The 13,411-nt window shown below is 39.4% G+C and overlaps 1 protein-coding gene across 6 annotated transcripts; it reads left to right on the top strand.

Annotated features, from left to right (window-relative positions):
• Nucleotides 1-13,171, top strand: LOC121549679 (transcription factor AP-2-alpha-like). 6 transcript variants are annotated; one of them, XM_041861506.2, is made up of 7 exons: nt 1-98; nt 4,426-4,842; nt 6,090-6,141; nt 7,814-8,039; nt 8,650-8,768; nt 10,381-10,522; nt 11,755-13,171. In XM_041861506.2, exons 1-7 carry the CDS (start codon nt 12-14, stop codon nt 12,029-12,031), a joined length of 1,320 nt encoding a protein of 439 aa, XP_041717440.1. In that variant the 5' UTR covers nt 1-11; the 3' UTR covers nt 12,032-13,171. The 6 variants fall into 6 exon arrangements, with proteins under 6 accessions (XP_041717440.1, XP_041717439.1, XP_041717442.1 ...); XM_041861505.2 differs by having other exon boundaries at nt 4,426-4,860; XM_041861508.2 differs by lacking the exon at nt 1-98 and adding an exon at nt 1,826-2,004.
• The last annotated feature ends 240 nt before the right edge of the window (nt 13,172-13,411 follow it).

Below are 13,411 nucleotides of genomic sequence, written 5' to 3'. Positions count from 1 at the left end.
CCGAAGGCTCAATGACATTACACGACGTGCGAGCTACCATATCCGGACAGATTGAAGAAAAAATGATGTCAATAATTGGCCAAATGGGGGATTGGCAGGTATGTGTTGTTTATTTCAAGACAAACGTATTATTGAATGTGTAGCATACTTCAGGAGTTTCGGCTAATATGTCGAATTTATGGCCACAATTGGGAAATGCATTGCCATAAACGTTTCCTTGTAGAATTAGTAGCACTATCTTTAGCCTAAATATTAATAAAGTTATATTCTATAGGCCTAGTTTAAATTATTTTCACTTGTACAGTGTTAGTTTTCCTCAAACGTTAATAATGTTTCCATTTACGCCTGATTAACAATACTGTGTTGGCTGTTGTGCTAACTTTGGGAAAGTAGGTTTAACATGATGCATTGTACGTAGGCTATACCACTCAAGCAATTTAAGAATATAGAAAACCGTCCCTTATAAAGAAGTAAATAATAGCCTATATGGAATGTGTGAACAGTAAACATCTATTTGAAAGCACCGTGCTCACACATTAAGTTTCGCTTTGCTTTGGGGGGTTTTAAAGTGTGAAAACAAAATCTATCAACATAGCACAGTCTTACATAAGATTCTCCAACTTTTCATTATATATGTTTAATTCGACTCTGGGATGGTAAGTTACGTATACTAAAATCATAGCTCGCCTAGGAGTTGTGGTTCTTGTCATCTCAAAGTTCGAAACAAATCTATCCGATCGATGTATTACTGTGTAGATGAATGTTGGCCTAATGCAATGGGTTTTTAAATAATAATTTAATGTAGATTTTAAAACAGAACGTTCTAACGCGGTGAAACTGGGGTCGGTAACACAAGCCATGGCGAGATTGAGCATTTAGGTTTCACTCTCCAAAGGAACACCTCCTCTAAAAGCAACACCGCAGCACACAGACACACACATACACATCCTACGATTTCTAAGGCACTTTTACCTAGACGATAGTTGTCATTGTGAGCTAGTTTCATGGGCCCTCTCTCTAATAACAACTGGTTGTAAAGGTACCCCACCAAAAATGGTAATCTGGAGTTGGCGACCTGGTTCTTGACCCGAAACCCTTGGTGCTCGACTTCGCCGGCGACGGGCATGAGCCCAAATACTTTAGACCTTCATTCACATTAAACAGGCTGTTTTGTTGTGTTAATTATTTACATTCCAAAAACGGCGCTCTTCCATGTCGTCAATGGAGCTGTATACCTACTTTAGAGTGGTCCCTCTTTTGCATGACAGTGACAGAATAGCTTCTCATGGTCTCAATAGGTCTAAAACAACAGTTTACGAAAATCAGGTATTAAGAGAATAGTAGACAGAGAGTATTTGGCATAGTGTGGCACGCTCTTCAGGACAAGTTGAAGATACAGAGAGACCGATCATACCATATGTTAGGCTATGTCTGTGTGAGATGATGGAACTTGTTTTTATGAGGTTGTTTTATAAAACATTTTCTTATGAAACAACACCTGTTAAAAAGGAATATGCACGAAAAATGAAGCATATTAATATAAGATATAACATGTATTATCCAATTATTTGTTTGATAATAGCCATCATAATGAACGTTGACACCTCTGCCTGGGTGCGGGGTGTGTTGTTGCCTTTGTCATATTTAATGCTTACAAAATGTACGCTCAGTTCGTGCTGTATATGATGAATGTGGGAGAAGTAAATACATGTGAAGTCTCGCTCCAGTTTTACCTGTGTTGTCCATTGGTGTTGGGCAAATGGGCACCAAGCGGCTGTTGATATGCTAATGAGGGAATGCGAATGTTAGTACAGTGGTGCGCGAGCCTTTTACTTCCACCATTAGAGGGAGATCTCAGAGCGCAGACAGCCAAGTTGACCTAAAACAGTTTGAGCTAGAGCACAATTCACTGTGTAAAACAAGGAAAGGCGCTCTCAATACCCACCACAACCCATGAAAATGCTTTGGAAATTAACTGACAATATAAAATATGAAGATTACGAGGTAAGAGGCTCATATTTTATTTATTGCAGTTTACATGTCATTAATGGCGTACTGTTTTATTTGTATTTTGTCAAAATCTCTGATTGTTTTGGCAGTTGTCTGGAAACATATTTAATTCAAGAATACAAAGATGCATACTGGTTTATTTCATATGTTCGATATGTTTCTATTTTGATACGGACTCATTATAGTTTTTATTGTGTAAAAATATACATTTTACAGTTTCAATATTTATAGTGCAAATATTGTAATAATAATCATCATCGTCATCATAACAGTCATATTAATAGTAATAATCATACATTTTCACAGCAAGCAAGTAGAGTAATACATGTCAAACCCAAAGCACAGGCAATAACAGAGACACATATGTTTATATAATTTAAAACGAAATTGTGTAAAATAGGACTCATCAAAAATCATTGCTGAACAATATGTTAAATGTAGGCCTACATAGAATGTAAGAGAATGTACTTAGGGAGACATACTCAACATGCATTAGCTGACTGTCATCGAAAAGGTATGTTTAAAATAATGTGTTTACATTTATAAAACATTATGGGATGCCTATCCCTAATATTCTTATGAAATAAGTCGTGCATTTCGAGCCCTTAGCTTGTGCACAGGCTGAGTGATTGTTTTTATAGCATACACAGAAAGTTTAACAGTCATTTCAGGGAGTTGTTTAGGAGTGGTGCAGCCAGTTGAACATGTTTTGCCCGGGTCTGGAGAAGGAATAAAGGCACGCCAAGAGCAGGGAAGAAACGCTGGGCTTGTGGGCTTCTCTGCACGTGTTTGAATTTGTGATTCTCTCAAACAAGTTAAATTTAAGGGTAACGTACCTGTTTCTGTTAATAGAAATCAATGTTAACTACACCGTGTTTTCATAATGGATACTCTTTCGCTGATTTGACAAAACGGTCGCGTACAAATAGGTTAGTAGGGGAAGTGGATTTCATAAGCGTGCGAGGTGCGTTATCCGTATGAAAACTTTGGAATATATTTGCTCCGAGTTAAAGTTAGCTCGGCTGGCGTAGTTTGAAGTCGAATAACCGAGGATTCATTCATTTGAGATATTCGGGAAGGGCCATGGAACGAGAGGCGTCGGAATCTAAAGTGGAAAACAAAGGGACAGGGCGAGCAGACAACCGCCCTCTGAACAGTAGAAATGTGCCAGCCGAGATGCCCTCAGCGTTTGCTGGATTTTCACACGAATCAGAGGTGCACATTGTTTCTTTCCATGAGTCTTCCTCTCTCTCTGGTCACCCCTTCATTCTGTCTTTCTTTCACTTTTGCTTGCCCTCGAACCTTTTAAACCCCCCCCCCCCCTCTCTGATTCGTCAGATGCAAGAGAATGTCCCTCTTTTTGTCTCCCGCTCTCTCTCTCCTCCTCACTCACTCCCTCTTTCTCTCCTCGTCTCTGATTAGATATACTGATTCCTCATTCAATGGACGTCATTTAGTGCAGACTCTGCCTCGAGTTGGTTCCTTGTTCACGCTCGATTTCCGACCATTCTACCCTTATTAAGAATTCGTGTAGCCTAATATTAATAGTCATGAATATCTGCTATTAGGAGTCCAAGGGAAGAAGCAGCTCTTTGCTAATAGAGCTCAAGCGAAGGAACAGCAGTGATAGAGCCAGAAGACGGAACAGGGACACAATAAACTTTAAACGTAAATCCGCAAGACCAAACACTGCATTTTAGAATCGAATGAAAGGCAGTGGGAATTTAACCAAATTCTAATGGATTATCGTTCTTCGGTGGTGCTTATCTGAACATTGGGCTCCGTGATCTTTCAATAGTGTTGTTGCTGGCTTTATTTAGTTTGCTCGTACATTTTCCTTGTTTTGTCGTTTTATTCAGAAAATTATCTTTTGAATCGCTCGAAAATCGTCGCAGATGTTAGTGCACAGTTTTTCCGCGATGGTAAGTTGGACTCCTTGGCAAAGACTGTGATAGGCCTATACTTCGTGCAGCATTCAGACTCCGATTATTGCATTTTTTTTATCAAATCGTTTTGCTAAGATATCATACAGACAATTTAAGCAACAACAAAAAAAGGATGCAACATTGCTCTCACATTTTATTTCAGTATCGAAATATTCCAACTGTAGGCCTATTCATATTTTTTTTTCGAAAACGATCAAATACGAATGTATTATTGGCCTACAGTAATTATCAATGTTATTATTGCTATCTTTAGTATTACTGTCATTATTATTAGGCTAGTATTGCTCCGTTCAACAGGGAACTGATTTAATTCAATAGTGCCCATAGTTGATTTTATTTCAACCAACGAATTTGGATACACATGCAATAGGCCTAATGGTAGTTGACAGTCCATAAAAGTCCCCGTGAAAACGGGTAAAATGGAGGGTTGGTGTATAGGTTTAATTTCTCCGATTCCTTTTTCCTGCAGGATCGTCACGACGGTACCAGCAATGGGACTGCCAGGCTACCTCAGCTTGGAGGCGTGGGCCAGTCTCCGTATAGCGCCCCTCCGCTCTCCCATACCCCAAACTCCGACTTCCAACCACCATACTTTCCCCCGCCGTACCAGCCCATCTACTCCCAGTCTCAGGACCCCTACTCGCACGTCAACGACCCCTACTCCCTCAACTCCCTGCACGCTCAGCCGCAGCCACAGCACCCTGGCTGGCCGGGTCAGAGGCAGAGTCAGGAAAGCAGTTTGCTTCACCAGCACCGCGGCTTGCCCCATCAGCTCTGTAGGGAGTACCGGAGAGAAGTGCTCCTGCCGTCGGGCCACGGAATCGATACGGGACTCTCAGATTCTATCCCAATCCATGGAATACCTCACTCTTTAGAAGATGTTCAGGTAATTCAGCATTATTTGGTAATTATATTATTATTACTATTACATTATTACTATCACATTATTGTTATTATAATCATAATAATTGTTATTATTATTAATTTATAATTATTATTTTGAAATTATTATTACACGCGTAGACTTCTATTAAAGTTTGCTGCTCTAAATTGGCAGCTCTGTATTAAATGTTACGGCCTACATTTTATGACTCAATTTTATAAATGCAGAAATAGCAAAAGATTATGTCCATAATTGAATTTAATTGACAGATGCCTTTTTATATGAATGTATCAACAGCAATTTGATTTTACAAACGACTTTCGAGTCAAACATGTTATACAAGCCTACTATACAAGCCTACTATACAAGCCTATTATACAAGCCTACTATACAAGCCTACTATACAAGCCTACTATACAAGCCTACTTGCATGGATTATTCAGTCTATATTCTCTAGCTGTGTTTGCACGTTATTTGCCTTATTGGGGATAATTTGTTGACCCCCTCCCTCCACTGAAAATATGCATAGTGTTATAAACAACACTTACCCTAAACAAACAGATCAAAACTGCAGCTCTGAGGACTATAATTTGATCTCAAACCCCTCTCACAAAATGGATGATGTACCACGATTGTTGATTCATATTCCCTGTCATGTTTTGACTTGATTCTGGATATCCTCCCTTCATCTTTAATTTAATTGTGCTCATTGAAAATACTCACTCAAGCCCGAATACGAGCGGGGTCTGTGAGCAATAATACAACAGTCCACTCGGGAGTTTGGCAGATGCAGGCGCACTAACTGAGCACCATGTTTTAGATGAAGTTCCATCGCTCAGCAGATAATACGAAGACATCGAATAAGTAAAGGGCCTACCTATAGTGAGGAAGCGTTTTGTTTTTTTCGAAAACAAAGGCCTAATCTCCAATTAGCGTGCACTGTGTGTAACACCACCGTTATTCATAATACAATTAATAGTTATTCGTAAGTAGCTAGTCTGTGGATGGAACGAGGTCACGATTATAGGGTGACAGAGCTTCGTTGTTTAATCTGGTGTGCACCACGCACGCTGCCCAACAGCTATAGACAATATCCCTCCCTTTTATTGAAAATAATAACAGGTAGCCTATAGGCCACCCATATTGTCTGATTGTGGGCTACAAGCCAGCCTTTTACAAACAGCATGACATGTAAGATTAATTCCATTGTATTCTTTATTAAATAGTGTTTGTGCATGTGTGTGTTGCAGCATATTGAGGATCAAGGAATTCACATCCCAGATCAGACTGTAATTAAAAAAGGTAAGCAATTTCCTTCGAGATGCCATGCATGTTTGCACAAGCTGCACACCACACCACTCTGCTCCGGAGCTCCGTGCGGTAGCTAGGGCTTCACTGAAGTGAATTCATGTGCAGTGTTTTTTATTACCTGAGCTCGAGTGCATCAAACTAACTGCAAATTTTTTAATCGATGAAGGCCAATGTCAGCGTTTCAAAGTAGTGAGATGAGAATATGTCCTATATAGGCTATGCTGTATCCTATCGTTGTTATTGTGTTGCATCTTTTTCGCTCGATATCGTTTATAGTCATATAGGCAACCCACTGGGTAAAACTGGCTGAATCAACGCTGTTTACACGTCATTTCAACCAAAACAAATCTATGCGATGATGTCAACGTGGAAAACTGATTGGATTTGAAAATAAGTTAACCTGAATCCAATGACATTTTATGTTGATTTCACGTTGAATTCACGTTAGATGACAACGCAACCAAATGTAAATCAAAACTAGACGTTGAACTGACGTCTGCGTCCAGTGAGCAGTTCTCTTTGCACTGCAGGAGCAAATCTAAAATGGCAGTTGTTAATGCCGTATGTATTAAGTATCAGGATGATACAAGGATTCCCACGGGGGGCCAGTATGAAAAATGTTTGCACTCACTAACTGTAAGTCGCTCTGGATAAGAGCGTCTGCTAAAATGACTAAAATGTAGAAAAAATACCAGATCCTGCATGAAGGTGGAAAAAATCTTAGCCTGCAAAAATAGGCAAGGTCTCTAAACCATTTATAGAGTCCCATTCCATCAATGTTTTACATAGCTGTGGTTGTTTATTGAATAATGCGTTCAGTGTTGCATTATATAGATGGGCCTAGCATAATTGCGTGTGAATTCAATTGTTTTCTCCTATACTATATGACCATTTCGGGCGTGTGAGGCCTACTTCATGGTCAGGTTGAATGTTACTCCTCTCGCCATGTGGAGTCTTTTGTCAAGTCAAATTAGATGCGCTGGGGATGAATCTTGAGAGATGCTCTTTCCACATCAGCATGATAATTGGCTCTTATATTAGTAATCTCAAGAGTTCGTTTAGCTCCTATTGTCTCTATTAATCTCCCGTGAGCTCTTAATGTCACAAGTGATCTATCCAAAAGCGCTAGTCCCTTTGTCTCCGGTTACTGCACACAAAACGGTAACCCTTGCAAAGTGAAATCACACGCGCGACTGTATTTTTTGGGGGACCATGGATATTTGAAAATCAGCTTCTCTCAGCGTGATGTGTGTGTATTGTACTATTGCAACATAGAGTGTGCGCGAGTCTTCAAAAATGTGTCATGTTTCAGAGGTCAAATTTTATAGATAGCCTACCCTAAACAAATATTGAGTCTATAGGCCTATAACAAGGCCTGCAATACGATACAATTGTTTTTAGCAATGGCTTAACCCTTTGTGCAGCGGCCTAATAACACCAATGAGAAAACAATACATATATTATTATTAGCCCTGTTAATATAAGGTGTTATTATATTCGTGTGAATAGTATCATTATTTTTTGGCCTGTCATAGCCTACTCTATACCCATTGTTTAAATGATGTGTAAGCCTCTACACCCACAATGCGTTTGATATGAATCTCATATGGTTAAGGGTCTACACTGAATGAGATTCACTGAACTTGGTCTTTGTGTTCCCTAGGTCCAGTTTCTTTATCCAAGAACAACAATGTCTCCGCCATTGGGATAAATAAAGACGGTCTTTTTGGCGGTGTGGTAAACCCCAACGAAGTGTTCTGCTCTGTTCCGGGTCGCCTGTCTCTGCTCAGCTCCACATCAAAGTACAAGGTCACGGTGGCGGAAGTGCAGAGACGACTTTCGCCGCCTGAGTGCCTCAACGCGTCACTGCTGGGCGGGGTACTGAGAAGGTGAGCCGGACTTTAATGTCTCTCCTCATTTTTTATCCCAGGAATAATTAAAATCGACCAAGCGTGACACCTGCATTTAAAACAGGCCAGACGACAGACTGTTAAATTCCGTATTAACTTTATGCACGCACTGAATTTGTTTTCTCGCAATGTATAGCCCACAAATTAATGTAGGCCTCTTGGCCCTACCCTCAATCCTATAACACTTGTTAAAGCACATCACATAGGCCTACACCAAAAGTAAACCACTGTAATGTTCGGTCTATTGATTCCAAGCTAGACGCAAAGCCAGTATTTTGGGTGTACATTGTGTATTTACTCAAACAAAGCAGTGACAGTGAGTTGACAATGCATAGCCTATATCCACACACAAATAGGCCTATAGACACCGATATATAGTTACAGAAGCTTATGGAAGAAACAAATGGCATTGTTATTTTTTAAAACAAGATAGCTATCTCTTTGATTAAATAATATGATTAATAACATGAATATTCATTCAACTATTTTTGGATCAGATATTGTGTCCAATGAGGGTTGAAAAAAAATGAAACATGCCATTTTATAAATTAGCCTATTCATACAAACTATTTTTTTTTTCTTGTCACAGAGCCAAGTCTAAGAACGGCGGAAGGTCCCTCAGAGAGAAATTGGATAAAATCGGATTAAATCTACCTGCAGGTAGACGCAAGGCCGCAAACGTTACCCTGCTGACGTCACTAGTCGAAGGTAAGTTGCATTGTAAATTTTCTGAATTCCGGTTCCGGCGATAGCAGGTGCTTTGAACGGTTTCAGGGGGAACATTCGAAATCAGTACATCCGTGTAATTTGGGCAGACTTTGCCTTGCAAACAAATAATGCATGAAGGATACCTGTGTATTTTTGAGCGAGAGGATGATGGTAATGATTCTAGAGGCTTTACGCAACATTGACCTGTGTATTTAGCCTACCTGTGTGCAATCTTCTCTTTGTAAAAGTGCATGGGCCTAAGGCTACCACACTCTGAGGTAGGAGTCGGTTAGCCTGGCTGGCCTAGTTTGTGCCAGATGAATTAGGCTCGTTGTTGACGCCGGGTTATGGGCATTTGCTTAATTATTGTCTAGCGGGAGTGCGGAGCTGTTTCACCTCTGGCAAAAGTGGATCGATTGATTTATTATATTGATTTATTATAGTGGCTTGTTGTCATGAACGTTGTTATAAGGCGTTTATTATTATTATTCTAGTACTAGTAGGCTAGTAGTAATAATAATAGTAGGGCTAGGCTACTGCTACTGATATTATTCACTATTATTTACACTGGCCTCGTTCCTTCTTTGTCATGGAAGTGGAACGGACCTATGGAGGAACTATATGTTGTGAGCCTATTAAATAATATAAATTAGTCAATTATGGTGTACTGTGAGGATGCCATTGCTATTGAATAAATCAAGTTTGCTTGCAAAGTTGAACCGTATTATTCAGTGCGGTGGTATTTGGTGAGCTGTGGGTTTTAAAGGTGAAAGCCTGGGATGGTTCATTGGTTCCTGTTAATCATTACAGCCGAAGAGTGAATGCAATATTCATTGTGCTTCATTGAAATGTGGTAATGTATGGTAATGAGGCTGAACAAATGTATGATTCTTTGGGGGGGGGGGGTGAAGGTGCTCGGTTATTTAGTGAAGAGACTATGCTTTTTTCCGAAGTGCTGTTATTGTTTTTTTCCGAAGTGCTGTTATTGTTTATGATCCGCTCCATTTTATGGAAACGACAAATGAGTTTACTGGGCTTGAGCTTTGACGCTAATTGGCGGGCATGCGTTCTTCTGGAGTTGAGGTTTATGTCAGGAAGCCCCGCAGTAAAAACCCAACTGTTTCAGGAAATTCAAACCAAAATCAACAGAAAAGCCAGACCTCAATGGAATGAACCTATAATTCTCAAAGCTAAAGTATGTAGGAGCGAGATTTACGTATATAGCCTTTTAAAATTGCTTTCCTATTTTGCATTATCTGCTGGACTTTCAATAATGTTTAGAGATGGCTAATGAATGACATGGTGTTATGCATGACGATCTTTATGACATTTTGAATTGTTTCCCTGATATTTAACTCTTCTCACAAAATGACGTATGGGGCCTGACTTGTATTAATAACATTTAATTTTGTTCCATAATGTGATAGAAGGAATGCTACAGGTCCTATATAGCCTTCTGCTTTAGACATTGATACGAAGAGAAGGCCTTCTCTTTGGCCGAGGACGTTCATTAGATGAATCATGTGTTAAGTGGAAGTGTTAATTGGTCTATATTTGATGTCACCATTTCAGAGCAATATATTATACACTCAAACCATTCTTTCCTCCTCAGGCGAAGCGGTGCATCTTGCCAGAGATTTTGGTTACGTGTGCGAGACTGAGTTTCCAGCCAAGGCAGTAGCTGAATATACAAACCGTCAGCATTCCGACCCAAACGAACAAGTCCAAAGAAAAAACATGTTATTGGCAACGAAGTAAGTGTTATGTTATCACATTTCGCATGTCCCCAAAAAATGTTTTCAAGTCATTCTCATGTTTACATCGACAGTGTTTGCAAACACAAACTCAAATGGATGGTCGTGGTAGATTTTTTTGTAGGCTTTTGTATAGATTTCACATGGATTTCTAGTGTTACATTTATGGCCTTGCTATTTGGGTTACATTGTAGTATTTTTTCCCCACTAATTAAATGTGACACATTACAACTGGCCCAACAAATTATTGGATACAAATGTATCGACTAATGTCAAATTATTTTAACTTCTAATGCGCGGGATAAGTCATCACGTGACGTTATGCACGCGATAAAATGCTCAGTGAACAAACACTTTTTGAATTCGACCCTGTCAACTAATATTACTGAATTTTAAATCCCAACTCTCTTTTTCATTCGATTCATGCCAAACATTTTTGCAATGGTGCGTAAGCATAGAATAAAACACGTGGACGAATAGGCCTATATTAGCCTATCCAAGCTGGAGTGTACTGTCATCAAATCAAATCACATTTTATTGGCCACATGCGCCGAATACAACAGGTGCAGACATTACAGTGAAATGCTTACTTACAAGCCCTTAGCCAACAATGCATTTATTTTTAATAAAAAATTAGAATAAAACAACCAAAAAGTGTTGAGAAAAAAAGAGCAGAAGTAAAATAAAATAACAGTAGGGAGGCTATATACAGGGGGGTACCGGTGCAGAGTCAATGTGCGGGGGCACCGGCTAGTTGAGGTAGTTGAAGTAATATGTTCATGTGGGTAGAGTTAAAGTGACTATGCATAAATAATTAACAGTAGCAGCAGCGTAAAAAGATGGGGTGGGGGGGGGGGCAGTGCAAATAGTCCGGGTAGCCATGATTAGCTGTTCAGGAGTCATTGGTGGGTCGATTGAGCAGGCCTCATCCACACGCAACCATTGTGTTTGCTGTGATTGGGATTGCATTGACACATAGCTGGTTCAACTCCAACATAACCTTTCCCCACTGCATTAAAACATTTCGACACTATAGTAGGCCTATCACACTATAGCCTATAGCCTATGTCACTTTGAGCAAATATGCCATAGGCCACACTAATGCTGTGCTACCAACTATATAAATTATATAAATTAATAGGATTTTTGGCCACCTCTCGTATCCCGAATTAATATTAGGGGCAGACTGGCATTATTATTGTAATTAACACATATATTGTCTCCCCTTTTAGGCAAATCTGCAAAGAGTTCACAGACCTGCTTTCCCAGGACCGTACGCCCTTGGGGAATTCTCGACCACAACCTATTCTTGAGCCAGGGATTCAGAGTTGCTTGACCCATTTCAGTCTAATTTCTCACGGATTCGGGACCCCGGCCATGTGCGCGGCCCTCACCGCTCTCCAGAACTATCTGACGGAGGCGATTAAAGCCATGGACAAAATGTACCTGAACAGTCACTCAGACAGCGGAACTAAAGGAGGAGACAAAGACGAGAAGCACAGAAAGTGATTCTCACCTGAAAGCCCAATATAAATATTATAAATACATATAGATACTATTGATCAAGTAAACGTGCCACTTCCTGATCTCGCGATGATTTTACATGTATGTTTTTACTACCATTCAACTTTGGATTTTCGGGAAGCGACGTGCAAGATGCCCACAATAATTAATGAGAGAGAAAAAAAATTTGAAAGGCGCAAAGGAACCGCTCCAGAGAGAGAAAGGTCTCTGCCACATGGAGGACTTTTTATGTAGGCCTGCTCCCTCTTTTTATGAGCTGCAACGGACTGAAATCCAGTGACCATTATATCTCAATTTATGATTGTAGCCATATGACAAAAAGAAGCTAAAAGAGGATGAATTCCTATCAGTATTGTGAATAATATTCTTGGAAAAATCCACAGTTACATGTCATGACTTCAGTTGCAGACTCTCACTCCAAGCGACCAACTTGAACTTTGTATTTCAACACGATTCACGGTTATATAAGGGAATCTGTGTTCATGTATGTATATATTGATTTATGTGTAATTTAATGGGAATTGTAAATATGGTGCGTCTGTTGAAACTTCTTTTTTATTTATCTGTTGCCTCCTGTTTTAGTGGGTTTAAATATTCGGTTAGTTCTTCATGTGGTTTTACGGTTCTTAGAAAACAGAAGTTTGGGGTATTTTTCTCTCTGGGATATTTCAATTCAGCCCTCTTGTAGCATGTTGAGGCGACATTGAAGCAAGTGAACAAATGTAATAGAAATAAACCATCATTTCTCTCCATCATCCTTATTCCATTCCGTTCTTTTTGTTATTGTTGAAAAGAGCATTCGCGATATCCTGATGAGAACTATTTTGTGTTTCTACTTCCTTGTTTTTACACAATACTTTATGTGTTGTGCCAATCAGAATACGTCTCACCTCTTGTTCTTCCCTTGAAGCACCATAAAAGCAATAAATGGATATTGTCTTTAGAATAATTTTTTTTATGTTCGAAGTAATTCCAAACATTTGGGACCACCTGATATCTTGTACGTCCAAATCGGAGGCGGTTTTAGCTGTATTGCATAGACCTCTGCTGGCAATAGTTCCCACGTCTGTCAATGTATTATAGTCCTTTGTTGCCCAGAAAAAAATAAATATTTGATACGCTTCATGTCGATTTGTATTCATATCTTTTAATTTTTTTATTCAGTGGTTGATATACGCCCGGGTGTATTTTCGTTCTTGGCAGTTTTTTTTAAATTCAGCACGGTTACAGTAATTGAGTTTAACTGTCCCCTGACAATTGCTCCTTGCAATAAGCAGCTGAACCCATTGTTTCCCTCAAGTAGGCAATAGTAAGTAAAAAAAAAAAAATATATTATATATATATATATATATATATATATGTATA

The sequence above is a fragment of the Coregonus clupeaformis genome, chromosome 34 (genome assembly GCF_020615455.1).
Source record: "Coregonus clupeaformis isolate EN_2021a chromosome 34, ASM2061545v1, whole genome shotgun sequence".
Taxonomy (NCBI): domain Eukaryota; kingdom Metazoa; phylum Chordata; class Actinopteri; order Salmoniformes; family Salmonidae; genus Coregonus; species Coregonus clupeaformis.
The sequence above is the reverse complement of the archived record's forward strand: the minus strand, read 5'-3'. Positions and strand labels throughout refer to the sequence as shown.